This window comes from Equus asinus, chromosome 20 (assembly GCF_041296235.1).
Source record: "Equus asinus isolate D_3611 breed Donkey chromosome 20, EquAss-T2T_v2, whole genome shotgun sequence".
In the NCBI taxonomy this organism is placed as follows: Eukaryota; Metazoa; Chordata; class Mammalia; order Perissodactyla; family Equidae; genus Equus; species Equus asinus.
The window spans coordinates 88,830,318-88,844,250 of record NC_091809.1 but is presented as its reverse complement, the minus strand read 5'-3'; the positions used below and the strand labels follow the sequence as shown (position 1 = coordinate 88,844,250).

Below are 13,933 nucleotides of genomic sequence, written 5' to 3'. Positions count from 1 at the left end.
AGCTGATGGGGATCCTGGTTGGTGCAGGTTACATAGCTCCTGCCTCCTCTCCCAAATGACAGCAAGTGGAAGCTCTGACCAAATTCTGTCTCTATGTGGAGGCACAAATCCACTTCATCAAGCAGCATGAAGAATTTATTAAATCTCCAGAACAGAAGGAAAATGACAAGTACCCAGAAATGAATCCTGAAGACACAGAAGTCTATAACCTAAATGGCAAAGAAGTCAAAATAGTTATCCTTAAAAAACTCAAGAAGTTAAAAGAGAATATACAAAGACAATTCAATGAGCTCAGGAGTTACTTCACAAAACAGCTTGAAACTATAAAGAATCAGTCAGAAATGTTGGAGATAAAAAACACAATGAATGAGTTTAAAAAAATCTGGACTCTCTGAACAGTAGAGCTGATGTTATGCAGAACAGAATTAGCAGTATGGAGGCCAGAAATATAGAAAGGCTTCAGATAGAGGAGGAGAGAGATCTAAGACTAGGAAGAAATGAAGAAACTCTCTGAGAAATACACAACTCAATTAGGGAAATGAAACATAAGAATTATAGTTATCCAAGAGTGAGAAGAGAACAAGAATGGAGCAGAAAGCTTGTTCAAAGAAATAATAGCTCAGAACTTACAAAATGTGGGGAAAGAGCTGGAAATCCATGTGACAGAGACCAATAGATCTCCAAACTATATCAATGTAGAAAGACCAACTCCAAGGCATAAAGTAGTAAAGCAGGCAAAAGTCAAGGACAAGGAAAAAATATTAAAGGCAGCAAGAAAGAAAAAAGTAACCTACCAAGGAACCCCAACCTGGCTGTAAGCAGATCTCTAAGCAGAAATCTTACAGGCTAGGAGAGAGTGGGATGATATATTCAAAAATATGAAAGTCAAAGACTTTCAGCCAAGAATCCTCTACCCAGGGAAAGTAGCCTTCAAATATGATGGAGAAATAAAAACCTTCCCACATGAACAAAAGTTAAGGGTGTTCATTGCCACAAGGTCTCCCTACCAGAAATCCTCAAGAAGGCCCTCATACCTGCAAAATAAAAAAACTAAAGGGTTTTCCATGCCCTTAGTAAGTTGATCAGTAGATAGATAAAATCAGAAAATCGCAACTCTCTATCTGAACAGGTTAGCAAATGCATAATTATAACATTAAAGATAAAGGGAGGGAAAACATCAAAAATCAATATAATCTTGTCATTTTAACCACAAACTCACAACATAAGATGGAATAAGATGTGACAATAACAACTTAGCAGGAAGAGAGGAAAAGGATGGAAACAACTTAGTCTAAGGAAATAAGAGGCTATCAGAAAATGAACTATCTCATCTATGACACTTTTCATACAAACAACAAGGTAACCACTAAACAAATAATTAGAACAGATACACAAATGATAAATAAGGAGAAAACTCAGCATAGAACACTACCTGACCAAATTTGTAGTTCAAATTCCAGGGATGGGAAACAAAGGAAATGCAGAGGAACCAGAAAATGAGTGATAAAACAGCAGTGTTAAGACCTCATATATCAATAATCTCTCTAAATGTAAATTTGAATTCTCCATCAAAAGAAACAGAATGGCAGGATGGATTAAAAAACAAGACCCAACAATATCCTGTCTTCAGGAAACACATTTCAGCCCCAAAGCAAACACAGATTCAGAGTGAAGGGATAGAAGATGAATCTCCAAGCTAATGGCAAACAAAGGAAGCAGGTGTCACCATATTTATATAAGCAAAGTAGGCTTCAAGATAAAAGAGGTAAAGAGAGACAAAGAGTGGCAGTATACAAGGATAAAAGGGACACTCCACCAAGAAGACATTACACTAACAAGTACTTATGCACCCAACAGAGCAGCACCAAAGTACATAAAGCAACTGTTAACAAACCTAAAAGGAAATATTAACAACAACACAATAATAGTAGGGGATCTCAACACCCCACTTACACCAATGGATAGATCATCCAGAGAGAATATCAACAAGGAAATTGTAGATTTAAATGAAAAACTAGACCAGATGGATTTAATAAATGTATATAGAAGATTCAATCCCAAAACAGCAGGTTACACATTCTTCTCAAGTGCGCAAGGAACATTCTCAAGGATGGACCATATTGTTGGGAAACAAGGCAAGCCTCAAATAAATTTGAGGACTGAAATCATATCAAACATCTTTTCCAACCGTAATGCTATGAAACAAGAAATCAAGTACAAGAAAATAATCTGTGAAAGGTACAAAGATGTGGAGATTAAACACTCTACTGAACAACCAATGAATCATTGAAGAAATTAAAGAAGAACTCATAAATTATCTGTCAATGAGTCTCCCTCCTCATCCAGCCTTGTGCCCAACAACAATAAGTTGTCTGAAGGCAGAAAGTGACCTTTTATGTGTTGTTCCTTCTGGGCTCAGATCTATTACAAAGAGTTGTATATAGGGAGTGATATTTAAATGCAAAGACATAAAATATTACAGCGTGGATATTTGAAATACATTGAACATACTGGTGATTATCATAGTTATATTCTATTGTTGTTTCAGTCAACGTAGTTGCTGTCATACATAATAAAATTCTCCTATTAGTATTAACACATTTTATGAACTCCCTTGACAAATTTTAAGCAACAATTTTTCATATCTTGTCTGTTCTTTTCCTAAGATTTACTCAGATACTTACTCAGTACCTGTTTTTTCATCTATCCGCACAACTGCTCTTTAACCACATTACTTCCAATACCCTGTGTTTTTTCAAGACGGTAAACAGTAAAAAGTTGTGAGCCCAATGTGGGAGACACTTCAATAGATTCTTCTCCAACAGACATAGGGACTGGAGGGAAACACAGGGCCCTAAAGTAGATTTGTTATTCCTTAGGCTTTCAGAATAGAATAAACCAGAACCTGGACCATAGCAATGTGGTTATCTCTGGAACAGACTTTTGGTCATGGGAGGATCATAGGTCCTTCTGGTTTCTTTCAGCACATGTTTTCTTTTACCCTGACAGCTCTGATTTCTTTCCTGGTTTCTCTACACCTTAAACCTAATGTTTCAGAGGAGGTTCCTAGGACTTCAGTGGCACTCTCCCTGCCCACATATCCCTGCTTAGACCTCTTATTCCTTCCTACATTTTCCAGATGATTTTTTTTATAATCTCTTCATAGACAAACTCAAAAACTTCAGGGCCTCTATGTAGCTGCAATTTTCAAATTATATATAGATCCATGGCTTTACAACCCCTATTGACCTATCTCAACCTCCTAAGAAATGCATGATGTGTACTGGAGTTGGATTTCTGGAAGAAGGAGTTCTTCAGGTCTAAAGAGAGGGATCCAGATCAGCTAGCTTTTACATTCTGTCCCGCCAAACAGACCTCTTTCTTCACATTCTAGAAGCACCTGAATGCCATGCAAACATCTCACAGAGTCTGTAGGGAACACATTAGTACTCTGGGGCCCAGGACATGAGGCCATATCAGAGATTCAAAAGGAGAAAAGACTACAGGCATACCTTTCTTTATTATGCTTCAGGTATTGTGTTCTTTTACAAATTGAATATTTGTGGTAATCCTGCATTGAGCACGTTTATTGGCACGATTTTTCAAACAGCATTTGCTCACTTTGCGTCTCTGTGTCATATTTTGGTAATTCTCATAATATTTCAAACTTTTTCACTGATATTATATTTGTTCTGGTGATCTGTGATCAGTGATCTGTGACATGACTATTGTAATTGTTCTAGGGTGCCATGATCTGAGCCCATATTAGACAGTGAAATTAATCTATAAATGTTGCATGTGTTCTTACTGCTCCGCTGACTGGCCATTCTCTCAACAATCTCCCTTTCCTCAGTCCTTCCTATTCTACGAGACACAACAGTATTGGAAGCAGGCCAATTAATAACCCCCAAATTACCTCTAAGTGTACAAGTGAAAGGAAGTGTTGCACATCTCTCACTTTAAATCAAATATAAGGAATGATTAAGCTTACCGAGGAAGGCATGTCAAAAGCTGAGATAGGATGAAAGCTAGGACTATTTCACTAAACAGTTAGCCAGGTTGAAGGCAAAGGAAAAGTTCTTGAAGGAAATTAACAGTGCTACTCTGTGAACACAAAAATTATAAGAAAGCAAAACAGACTTATTGCTGATACAGACAAAGTTTTAGTTTGGTTAGAAGCTCAAACCAGCCACAACATTATGGTAAGCCAAAGCCTAATGCAGAGCAATAGCCTAACTCTCTTCTGTTATATGAAAGCTGAAGGAGGTGAGGAAGCTGCAGAAGAAAAATTTGAAGACAATAGAGTTGATTCATGAGGTTTAAGAAAAGAAGTCATCTCCCTAAGGCAAAACAGCCTTATATTGGAAGAAGATGCCATCTGAGACTTTCATAGCTAGAGAGGAGAATTCAATGCCTGGCTTCACAGATTCAAAGGATAGGCTGTCTCTTTGTTAGAGGTTAGTGCAGCTAGTGACATTAAGCTGAAGCCAATGCTCAGTTACCATTCTGGTAACCCTAGGGCTCTTAAGAGTTACACTAAATATAGTCTGCCAATGCTCTTTAAATGGAACTACAAAGCCTAGATGATGGCCCATGTGTTTACAACATGGTTTCCTGAGTATTGTAAGCTCACTATTGAGAACTACTCCTCAGAAAAAGGATTGCTTTCAAAATGTTACTGCTCATTACAATGCACCTGGTTACCCAAGAGCTCTGAGACATGAACAGCAAGATTAATGTTTTTGTGTCTGGTAACACAAAGTTCATTCTGTACCCTATGGATCAAGAAGCAATTTCAACTTTCAAGCCTTATTATTTAAGAAATACATTTTGTAAGGCTATAGCTGCCGTAGATAAGACTCCACTATGGATCTTTGCAAATTAAATGGAAAAAGTCGTGTAAAGGATTCACCATTCTAGATTCCATTAAGAAGATTGACGATTCACAGGAAGAGCTAAAAACATCAACATTAAAGGAGTTTGAGGGAAGCTGATCCCAACTCTCATGGAGGACTTTGAGGGGTTCAAGATTTCAGTGGAGGAAGTAACTGCAGATGTGGTGGAAATAGCAAAAGAACTCAAATTATAACAGGAGCTGTGGATGTGACAGAATTTTTGCCATCTCATGATAAAACTTTAAGGGATGAGGAAGTGTTTCTTACAGAGGAATAAAGAAACTGTTTTCTTGAGATGGAGTATACTCCAGGTGAAGATGCTGTGAAAATTGTTGAAATGACAACAAAACATTTCAAATATTACGTACACTGAGTTGATAAAGCAGCAGCAGGCTTTTAGAGGATTACACTAATTTTGAAAGAAGTTCTTCTAGTGAATAAAATGCTATCTTATAGCATCACATGCTACAGAGATATCACACATGAAAGAGTCAATTGATGTGGCAAATTTCATTGTTGTCTCATTTTAAGAAATTACCACAGCCTGCACAACCTTCAGTAAACAGCACCCTGATCTGTCAGCAGACATCAATACTGAGAAAAGACCCTCCAACAGCAAAAATATTATAACCTCCAGAGGGGTTAGATGATGGTAAGGATTTTTTAGAAATAAAGTTATTTTATTAAGCTATGTACATTGGTTTTTTGGACGTAGACATTGCAAAAAAATTTGTGTGATTCGCTTGATTGTGATATTCACTTTATTGTGGTAGTCTTGGATGAAACCTGAAATATCGCTGGAATATGCCTGAAAAGGATAGGTATGGGATTTGTGGGAGGCATGAGAAGGAAAAAGTATTAGAGAGAAGGGAGGGCTTTGTACAATGGAGCTCATCTCCTTTGGCCCTCCCAATCAAGTCCCCTATTCTGTTCCATGCACATCACATAAAAACACACACAGTGAGCCCTCCAGTTGTCAACATGATTAACAGATCAAAAATAGAACGTACCAAATGTCAGGTCTACTGTATGTCTCTGTATTAACCACCATGCTTCATACTATCCTCTTCTTTCTGAAATCTGAGAATGAAAAATGGAACGACCACTTTGAAGGAAATCTGGTAGCTTGTTATGACACAAAATACACATTGACCTTAAAACCCAGTAAATCACCTTGTAGTATTTACTCAAGAGGAATGAGCTGTTTGTATTTTTAAAGAGTTGGGTTTGGGGATCCCACCAAGCCCTTCGTGAACAAGCACTGCAGAAACAATTCCTCCCTTCTCATTGAGTGAGGACAAAGGGCTTTTCTTCATTCCTGACGACTGCTGTAGTCTGTCAGCTCACTGGCACGAGGGAGGCTGACCAGGAGAGACAAAAGTTTGGCTACAACATTGTTGAGAAATCCCACAAAGTACTCTTGACTCTTCCTATATTGCCATGAATAATAATTTTTTGAAGCTAGGAAGACAGAGAAAAGGATTTCCAATGAAATAGAATTACTGACAAAATAGATACGAATATTAAATCTACTTTTAATTAGTATATTCAGTGAAATAAACTATTATAATTATAAGATGAGGCAGCTCTGAAGATGATAGAAAATATTTTACAATGCTGAATCATTTATTTTACAATTAGATAAAATTTTTTAAAATATATTTCATTACTTAAGCAAGGTATTCTATGACTTAAGGCAAACCAAAACTAGTTTGAAAGTAAACTAAGTTTTAAATATTTTTAAAATAATTTATTTTAAATATTTAAATTTAAATTTAAATAAATTAAAATTTATGTTTATATACGTATTTTTAAATAATTTATTTCAAGTCATGGGTAAAGGGACCCGGAAAAACAACTAATAGACACCATTCTAGATCACTCATTACGTGTTAGGAAACAGCAGCAGTAATTAAAAATATTTTATTGCTCACTTTCACAACAGCTCATCAGGTAATTTTCATTATGTGCTTTTTGCACATGAGGAAGTGTATATCATATAACTTAATTTCCATGATAAGGGCCTGTATGTGGCAACGCTGGACCTGTAACAAAAGTCTCCCTGTGAAACAGAAAGAAATACTGCATGCTCTCACTTGTCTATAGAATCTAAATAGCCAAATTCAAAGAAGTAAAAAGTAGGATAGTGGTCTGAAGAGATCTTTCTCAAAGGGTATAAAATTTCAGTCATTCAAGATGAATAAATTCTGGAGTTCTAATGTACAGCATGGTGTGATCATATGAATGTTTTTGTCCTCCCCCTCCCCCCAACCCTGTTCCAAATTCATATGTCGAAATCCTAATGCCCATTGTGATGGTTTTAGGAGGCGGGGCCTTTGAGAGGTGATTAAGTCCTGAATGGGATTAGTGCCTTAATAAAAGAGACCCCAGAGACATCTCTGGCTCCTTCCACCATGTGAAGTCACTATGAGAAGTTGGGAGTCTACAACGTGGAAGATGGCCTTCACCAGACCGGCATGATGATCCTTTCTTTGAGGAAGATTAGACCTTAGCTAACATCCGTGCCAATCATCCTTTTCTTTTGCTGAGGGAGACTGGTCTTGAGCAAACATCCATGCCCATCTCCCTCTGTTTTATATGTGGACGCCTTCCACAGCATGGCCTGCAAACTGTGAGTAGGTCCACACCCGAGATGCAAACTGGTGAACCTTGGGCCACAGAAGCAGAACGTGGCAAGAGGATCTTGGATTTCCTCAGCCTCTATAACTGTGAGAAATAAATTATCGTTGTTTATAATCCACTCATTCTGAGGTAGGTTGTTATAGCAGCCCAAACAGATAAAAACACACGGTGACTACAGTTAACAATACTGTTTGAACAACAAAAATTTGCTAAGAGAATATATATCTTCAATTAACTCACCACACACAAACACATACATATGTACACACACATTCACACACAGTCTCACAAAATTGTAACTATGTAGAGAGAACGGATTTGTTAATTAGCTTGATTGTGGGTATCATTTTACAATTTATACATATATTTAAACATCAAGTTGTACACTTTAAATATTTACAATTTTTATATGTCAATTCTCTCAAAGCTATTAAAAACACTAAAACAAAATATGGCTGTGAGATATATGTGTGTCTATGTGTATCAAAAGCAGACCTGAGTGCTCTTGGCAGGGCTATCAAGGACCTGAAAAATGCAAGAAATTGTTCAAGGCTTGTCTTTAATTATTTCTTACATCTGTTTGTGACTCTACAGTTATCTCAAGTTTTTTTAAAATGTTGCCAACTTTAGAAAGTCTTCTCTGGGATACAAGTGTCCCTTTGATTGTGCATCCTCCGTTGAGCTTTTCTTTGAGGTGGCAGACATGGCCCAGGAGAAGCATGAGTGAGTCTGGTGTTTTCAGGGATCTGTTGGTGTTTCTGGAGGACTGGGAATGGGGCTCAAAGGCAATGAGTAAAGAGAGGAAAGATTGTAGAACTAGGCAGGAGTTTCTTCATCAAGACCCTTTTATATAGGTAAGGAGGGCCCTAGAAATTTCTCTGGAGAATCACAAACACCATTAAGTATTTACATGTATAAGAAGCAAATGTGTCAGCTTTCCCAGATCCCTCTGGCTTTAAGATCATCAGGTCTCCTCATTTCCTTCTCTCACCCAAAGGAGGGAGGCAGTGATGCCCTCTGCTGTCCCTGATTACAGATGTGACCCAGACGCTGGGCTGTCAAAAGGAACATTGAACACTTATAATTTCATAATTTTGCATATCCTCTCATTATTTAGGTCATATGGAGTTTTCTACTTCTCCTTAGAGGGAGTCATTTTTTTTATCACTCAAATTATTCATTTAACATAGATTCTAAAGATCACAAGCTAGAATTGTATAACAATTATTAAATTTTCTAGTTGTCAGTAATCATTTTTCCTTCACAATTTCATTAGTTGGTATAGATGCCCTTTGACGTTTTTGTGTGTAAAATGATCATGTTCTCCTTCTACTGTAATTTTTCCTTAGTATTTTTATTTGCTCTTCAATTATTTCAAAGAGTAAATTTCCTATGTGTGAAGAGACAGCAATTTGGAGACTGGAAGGGGCTGGTAGCTCCCCAAACCAGAAAACCTTGGCTGGGCTTCACAGAAGAACACATGCTGCTGCAGTTGCCTCCACCTGTGACACAGGCTAGTGGTAGTTGAGAGTTAATGACTCAGAGGGAAGCAGGAGGCTCAGGGCAGTGAGGAAATGGCAAAAATACAACACTGCAACTGCAACAAACACAACACAGCCTTGACATTTTCAGATTTCAGGCCCCATAGCTGCGGCACCACCCATAAGATATGTTGTTGGGGCAAAGTAGCATGAGTTGCTAAATGAACCGGAAGGCCTGTGGCCTTTGAGAGCACCTCTGAAGGCACAGATGCCACTTTTGACACGTTAGTTTACTTTAGGTCTCCTACAATATATTAAACCTCAAAAATTAACTCATGACCAACATTAAATATATATACCATAAAATTGGTGATTTTGTTAAAGAGGACCACTTGGCATAATAGAATGTTGAGGAGCAATATACTTTCCATTTATTCATCTGCTAGGAGGAAGTTTTTAACCCATAACATGAAAATAATAAGAGCAACGTTATCAAGTGTCTGATATTCTCAGTAGTAACTGAAAGAACTTCGTGTCTGTGAAGATAAATTTTCGTGTCAAATTGGCTAGTCGACAGTACCTAGATTTGGCTAAATGTTGCTGTAACGGCATTTTCTAGATGCTATTAATATTTAAACCAGTAGACAGAATAAAGCATATTACCCACTATAGTGTGGGTGGGCCTCACCCAATCAAGTGGCGGCCTTAAAAGAACAACAGACAAAGGCAGTGGCCTGGTGGCGCAGCAGTTAAGTGCGTACATTCTGCTTTGGCAGCCCAGGGTTCGCCGGTTTGGATCCTGGGTGCGGACATGGCACCGCTTGACAAGCCATGTTGTGGTAGGTGTCCCACATATAAAAAATAGAGGAAGGAGTGCACGGATGTTAGCTCAGGGCTTGTCTTCCTCAGCAAAATGAGGAGGATTGGCAGATGTTCACTCAGAGATAATCATCCTCAAAAAAAAAAAAAAAAAAAAGACACAAGACTCCCCACCCCCCCAAAAAGGAATTCTGTTTCTAGATTGCCTCGGACTTGGGCTGCAATATCAACCCTTCCTGGGTCACCAGCCTGCCACACTGCCCTACAGATTTTGGATTCTCACCCACCATAACTGCATAAATCAATTCCTTAAGATCTATCTATTAAACTGTCTGTCTACACGTACATACTGTTGATTCTGTTTCTCTGAAGAACCCTGACTATTACAGTATCTAGGAATGTACTTGTACAGGTTAGTTTCAAAGTGCTTCTGAGGAGTAAAACAATTGCCTCACTTCCCACCCCCAGGAAATAAATGAGAGTTACCTGAGTTGGGAGGGTACAAAGCACAGCAGAGGGGAGTACCAGCTGTAGGTGATGAGAGTGAGAACAAACTCAGATTTGGACATCATGGAGAGATTAGCACAGGATGAAGAGATTGTATAGCATCATCATCGAGCGAAATAGAAGGTCATTGGAACCCCATGTTAATGAACACAGGTTATGTGTTTATTGCAATGAATATGTTAAGTCCCCAGATTGAGAGGCTACTGACCACAGTTGCATGCTACTTGATACTCCTGCATGCATATTGTCTATGGATGATCCTGCAGGTTGAAGCTTCCTTATTTCCTGAGATTCTCCTCAGTGCACTCAAACTTTTCACTATGGTGCACATCTACTTCATTGATGGCCCAGCACAGAATTACCAGATGGAGTGATTGTTGCTCAGTGGTTCAGAGGTTATTGGGAGAGAATAGCCCTAGAATGGATCTGCACATTGCAAGTCCACACTTAATTCCCACCCAACTTTTTGAGTCCAGGATACCTTCTCTGGTTGTTTACTGAGAAGACAGAGTGCAATGGGGAGCAATTTAAAATTTCCATATTCTCTTCACCAAAGGGCTTCATTTTAGGACCATGAGCCTCTGTTAAAAAGTAGAGCCATTCAGGGGCCGGCCCTGTGGCTGAGTGGTTAAGTTAGTGTGCTCCACCGTGGCAGACAAGGGTTCCACTGGTTGGAATCCTGGGCGAGGACATGGCACTGCTCATCAAGCCATGCTGAGGTGGTGTCCCACATGCCACAACTAGAAGGACCCACAACTAAAAATACACAATTTTGTACCAGGGGGCTTTGGGGAGAAAAAGGAAAAATAAAATCTTAAAAAAAAAAAAAGTAGAGCCACTTAATATGCAGATCTTTTTGGTTGTATATGACAATTCAGGTCTTTATTTCCTTGTAAGTAGGTACTTCATCCAGAACTGGAGGACTGGGCATTCCAGTAAATGAGAAGATGTGAATGTCCCTGTAGATTCCTTTTGCAATAATTGCAGAGCACAGATATTAGCTAGCTAGTGACAGCCTCAGTCATTGTAACAATGGGGTGACAGGATAGCAAAGGTCAAAGGGAAAATTTAGAAGATCAACATCCTCAATATTCTGGTGATGAGCACGGAGATATGGATGTGTACATACAGAGAAACACATACACAAACATATACTGGACGTATTCACCTTGGAATTGCTTATCTCAAAAGGTCATCCAAAGATGAGGAAGTTGGGAATTCCTGGGGACAAGCAGGGATGAGAGCAGATACCACTTGACCAATCAGTGCACTCCTTGGTTTTTTTTTAAACTCTGAACTTTGTTGGGGGAAGAGTTTTGAATAAAAATATCAAAACACATGGGGGTTCCCAACACGTCCTGAATGAACTTCCATTGCAGAAATAATTCCCCTCCTATCTCACTGAAGGTGGAGAACAGGCTTTCCCCATAATCCTGTGAACTTTCACTTCACTGCAAAATTAAGGCTGACCAGGGTACAGAAAATATCTACACCTATCTTAAGAAATTCCACAATTGTACATCTCACTCGTACTGTATCATTGTGAATAATAACTTTTTAAAGTTGGGTAAAGAGAGCCCAAATTGAAATTCGATTCTGTAACACAGAATTAATGCAGAAAAAAAGAAATGAAAGAAAGACCATGAGGCTAAGTAGAAACACTTATTTAAAATAAGCTAAAATTTAAAACAATTATAATCCTTTAAGTTACTGTATTTTGTTAAAAAAGTCAAGGATAATAATGTTGAAAGTAAACTAATATGAGTTCTTAAAATCATTCATTACAGTTATAGTGAGAAGGTGGCAAAAATGATAGACACCATGTTGGATTATTGATTATGTACTGGAAATGCTGGAAGTTACTGAAAACATTCGTTTCTCTAATTTTTATAATATTGCATTCAGTAAAGTTCATATTTTTTTACAACTAAGAAACAGAATCCTATAGATTTTAGTTTACTTGATAACGGCCATTATGTAGTAACACCAGAATTATAATAAAATTCTAACTGTGATACAAACACACCCACACATACGCTTATGTATCACAGGCAGAGCTGGAGTAGTCTTGACAGCAATACACTGGTATCTGGGACCTGAAAAACGAGACTTAGGTGAAAAGAATCCTGGTGTCCCTGAAAACACAAACCTGTTTCATGAGACACTGACAGAGCCCATAATTTTTAGCAATTAATATAGCAAGTATTAATTATTAAGATAGACACACAAGTGCTTTATACTTAATGACATTTATCTACTCACAATGACCTAAGTATGGTGCAGTTCTTATATCAAGATTATTCTAAGAAAATAAACACAGGACTTAAGTATATCATTTAAGTTTACACTGCTAGTATATGGAGAGACAGGACTTGAACTCAGACACTCTGGACACAAAACTTCCACTCTTAGTACACAGTATTTATTATATTTTCTCCTTATGTCCTTGATGAACAAGGGGCACCGTGGGTAAACCAACACATCACTACGGACTCATTCTTTTGCGGATAACTCATATGCAAGGTCTTTGATAATGTCAAAATTGTTGAAAAGCTTTCCCACCTCTTCTCAGTCAGTGGTAGAGGAAGTTAAGCAGTCAAATTTGTCAGAGGTATTACCTCAATACTTATTTTTCTTTAGGAGGCATCAGTCATTTTTCCTTGAGAGTATTAAAATGAGTTAAAACTATCTCCTAGTGCCAACATGATACTGGGAAAAATAAGATACAATGCAAACTGTACATCCTATTGGTGAATGAGGCACGTTCAAATGGACAAAAGGAAGGCAGTGAGGAAAAGATGATGAGAACAGAGCAAATAAGATGAATGTCTTAGATGCACCCAAAGCAAGAGGCACTACAACCTGAGTGACATTGTAAGAAGGTTCAAGAGCTTGGCAAGCACACAGTCATGCGGGCACCACGTGTCATACAATTGAAATATGGGAAAACATCCTGAGAAAAATGACATGAAGAGAATTTATAGATGAGAAACCCGTAGTTTGTGACATTGAAAAATGAGACAGTGCCAGCCTTATAGTCTAGGAAAATTCCAACACGACGGGGAGGAATAGTCAGGGAAAGGGTTAAGATCAAGGGATCTGAGGAGGAAGAGTTCTCAAAAGCATTATATTCAGAGTGATTCCGTAACCCTATAACCCAGTAACCATGTTTAGGTTGATATCTAGTGTAACTATTTTGATAATTTTTACCTTGTTTAGATGAAACCTTCAAGTTGAATCCAGAATATATTCTACTGTATACCCCCAGGATCCAGGCAGTTTTCCCTGACACATCTACCTCCCAGTAATGTTTCCCTGAATTGATAACCAGGGAGCCCAGAAAACCACAATCATCATCATTTCCGTTCTCATATGTATTTTCCGTTGGTGTCACTTGAAAACCATAAAGATCATAATTGTAACCCCAATGCGCTTGTATGTTTGGTTTCACTTGTCCCCGGTACGCAGAAATGGAAACAGTTGATTTAGACTTGACAGGATCCAGTGTCATGTGAACTGTAGAAAAATTACAAAGTTGAGTTAGACATATGATGTAGCTTTATCATACGTCATAAATGTATGACACTG

At 38.1% G+C, this 13,933-nt stretch overlaps 1 protein-coding gene across 19 annotated transcripts in view; it reads right to left on the bottom strand.

The window, feature by feature from the left end:
• Nucleotides 1–767: 767 nt before the first annotated feature.
• LOC106830222 (tripartite motif-containing protein 5-like) overlaps nucleotides 768–13,933 on the bottom strand; it is a 34,631-nt gene continuing 21,465 nt past the window's right edge. For 14 of the 19 annotated variants that reach the window (XM_070490912.1, XM_070490909.1, XM_070490908.1 and 11 more), the window contains one exon: nucleotides 768–13,861. In XM_070490912.1, the coding sequence (XP_070347013.1) occupies nucleotides 13,230–13,861 (632 nt within the window). In that variant the 3' untranslated portion in view covers nucleotides 768–13,229. The remainder of the gene's footprint in view (nucleotides 13,862–13,933) is intronic. The other 5 variants (XM_070490901.1, XM_070490900.1, XM_070490905.1 and 2 more) reach the window with 1 other exon arrangement.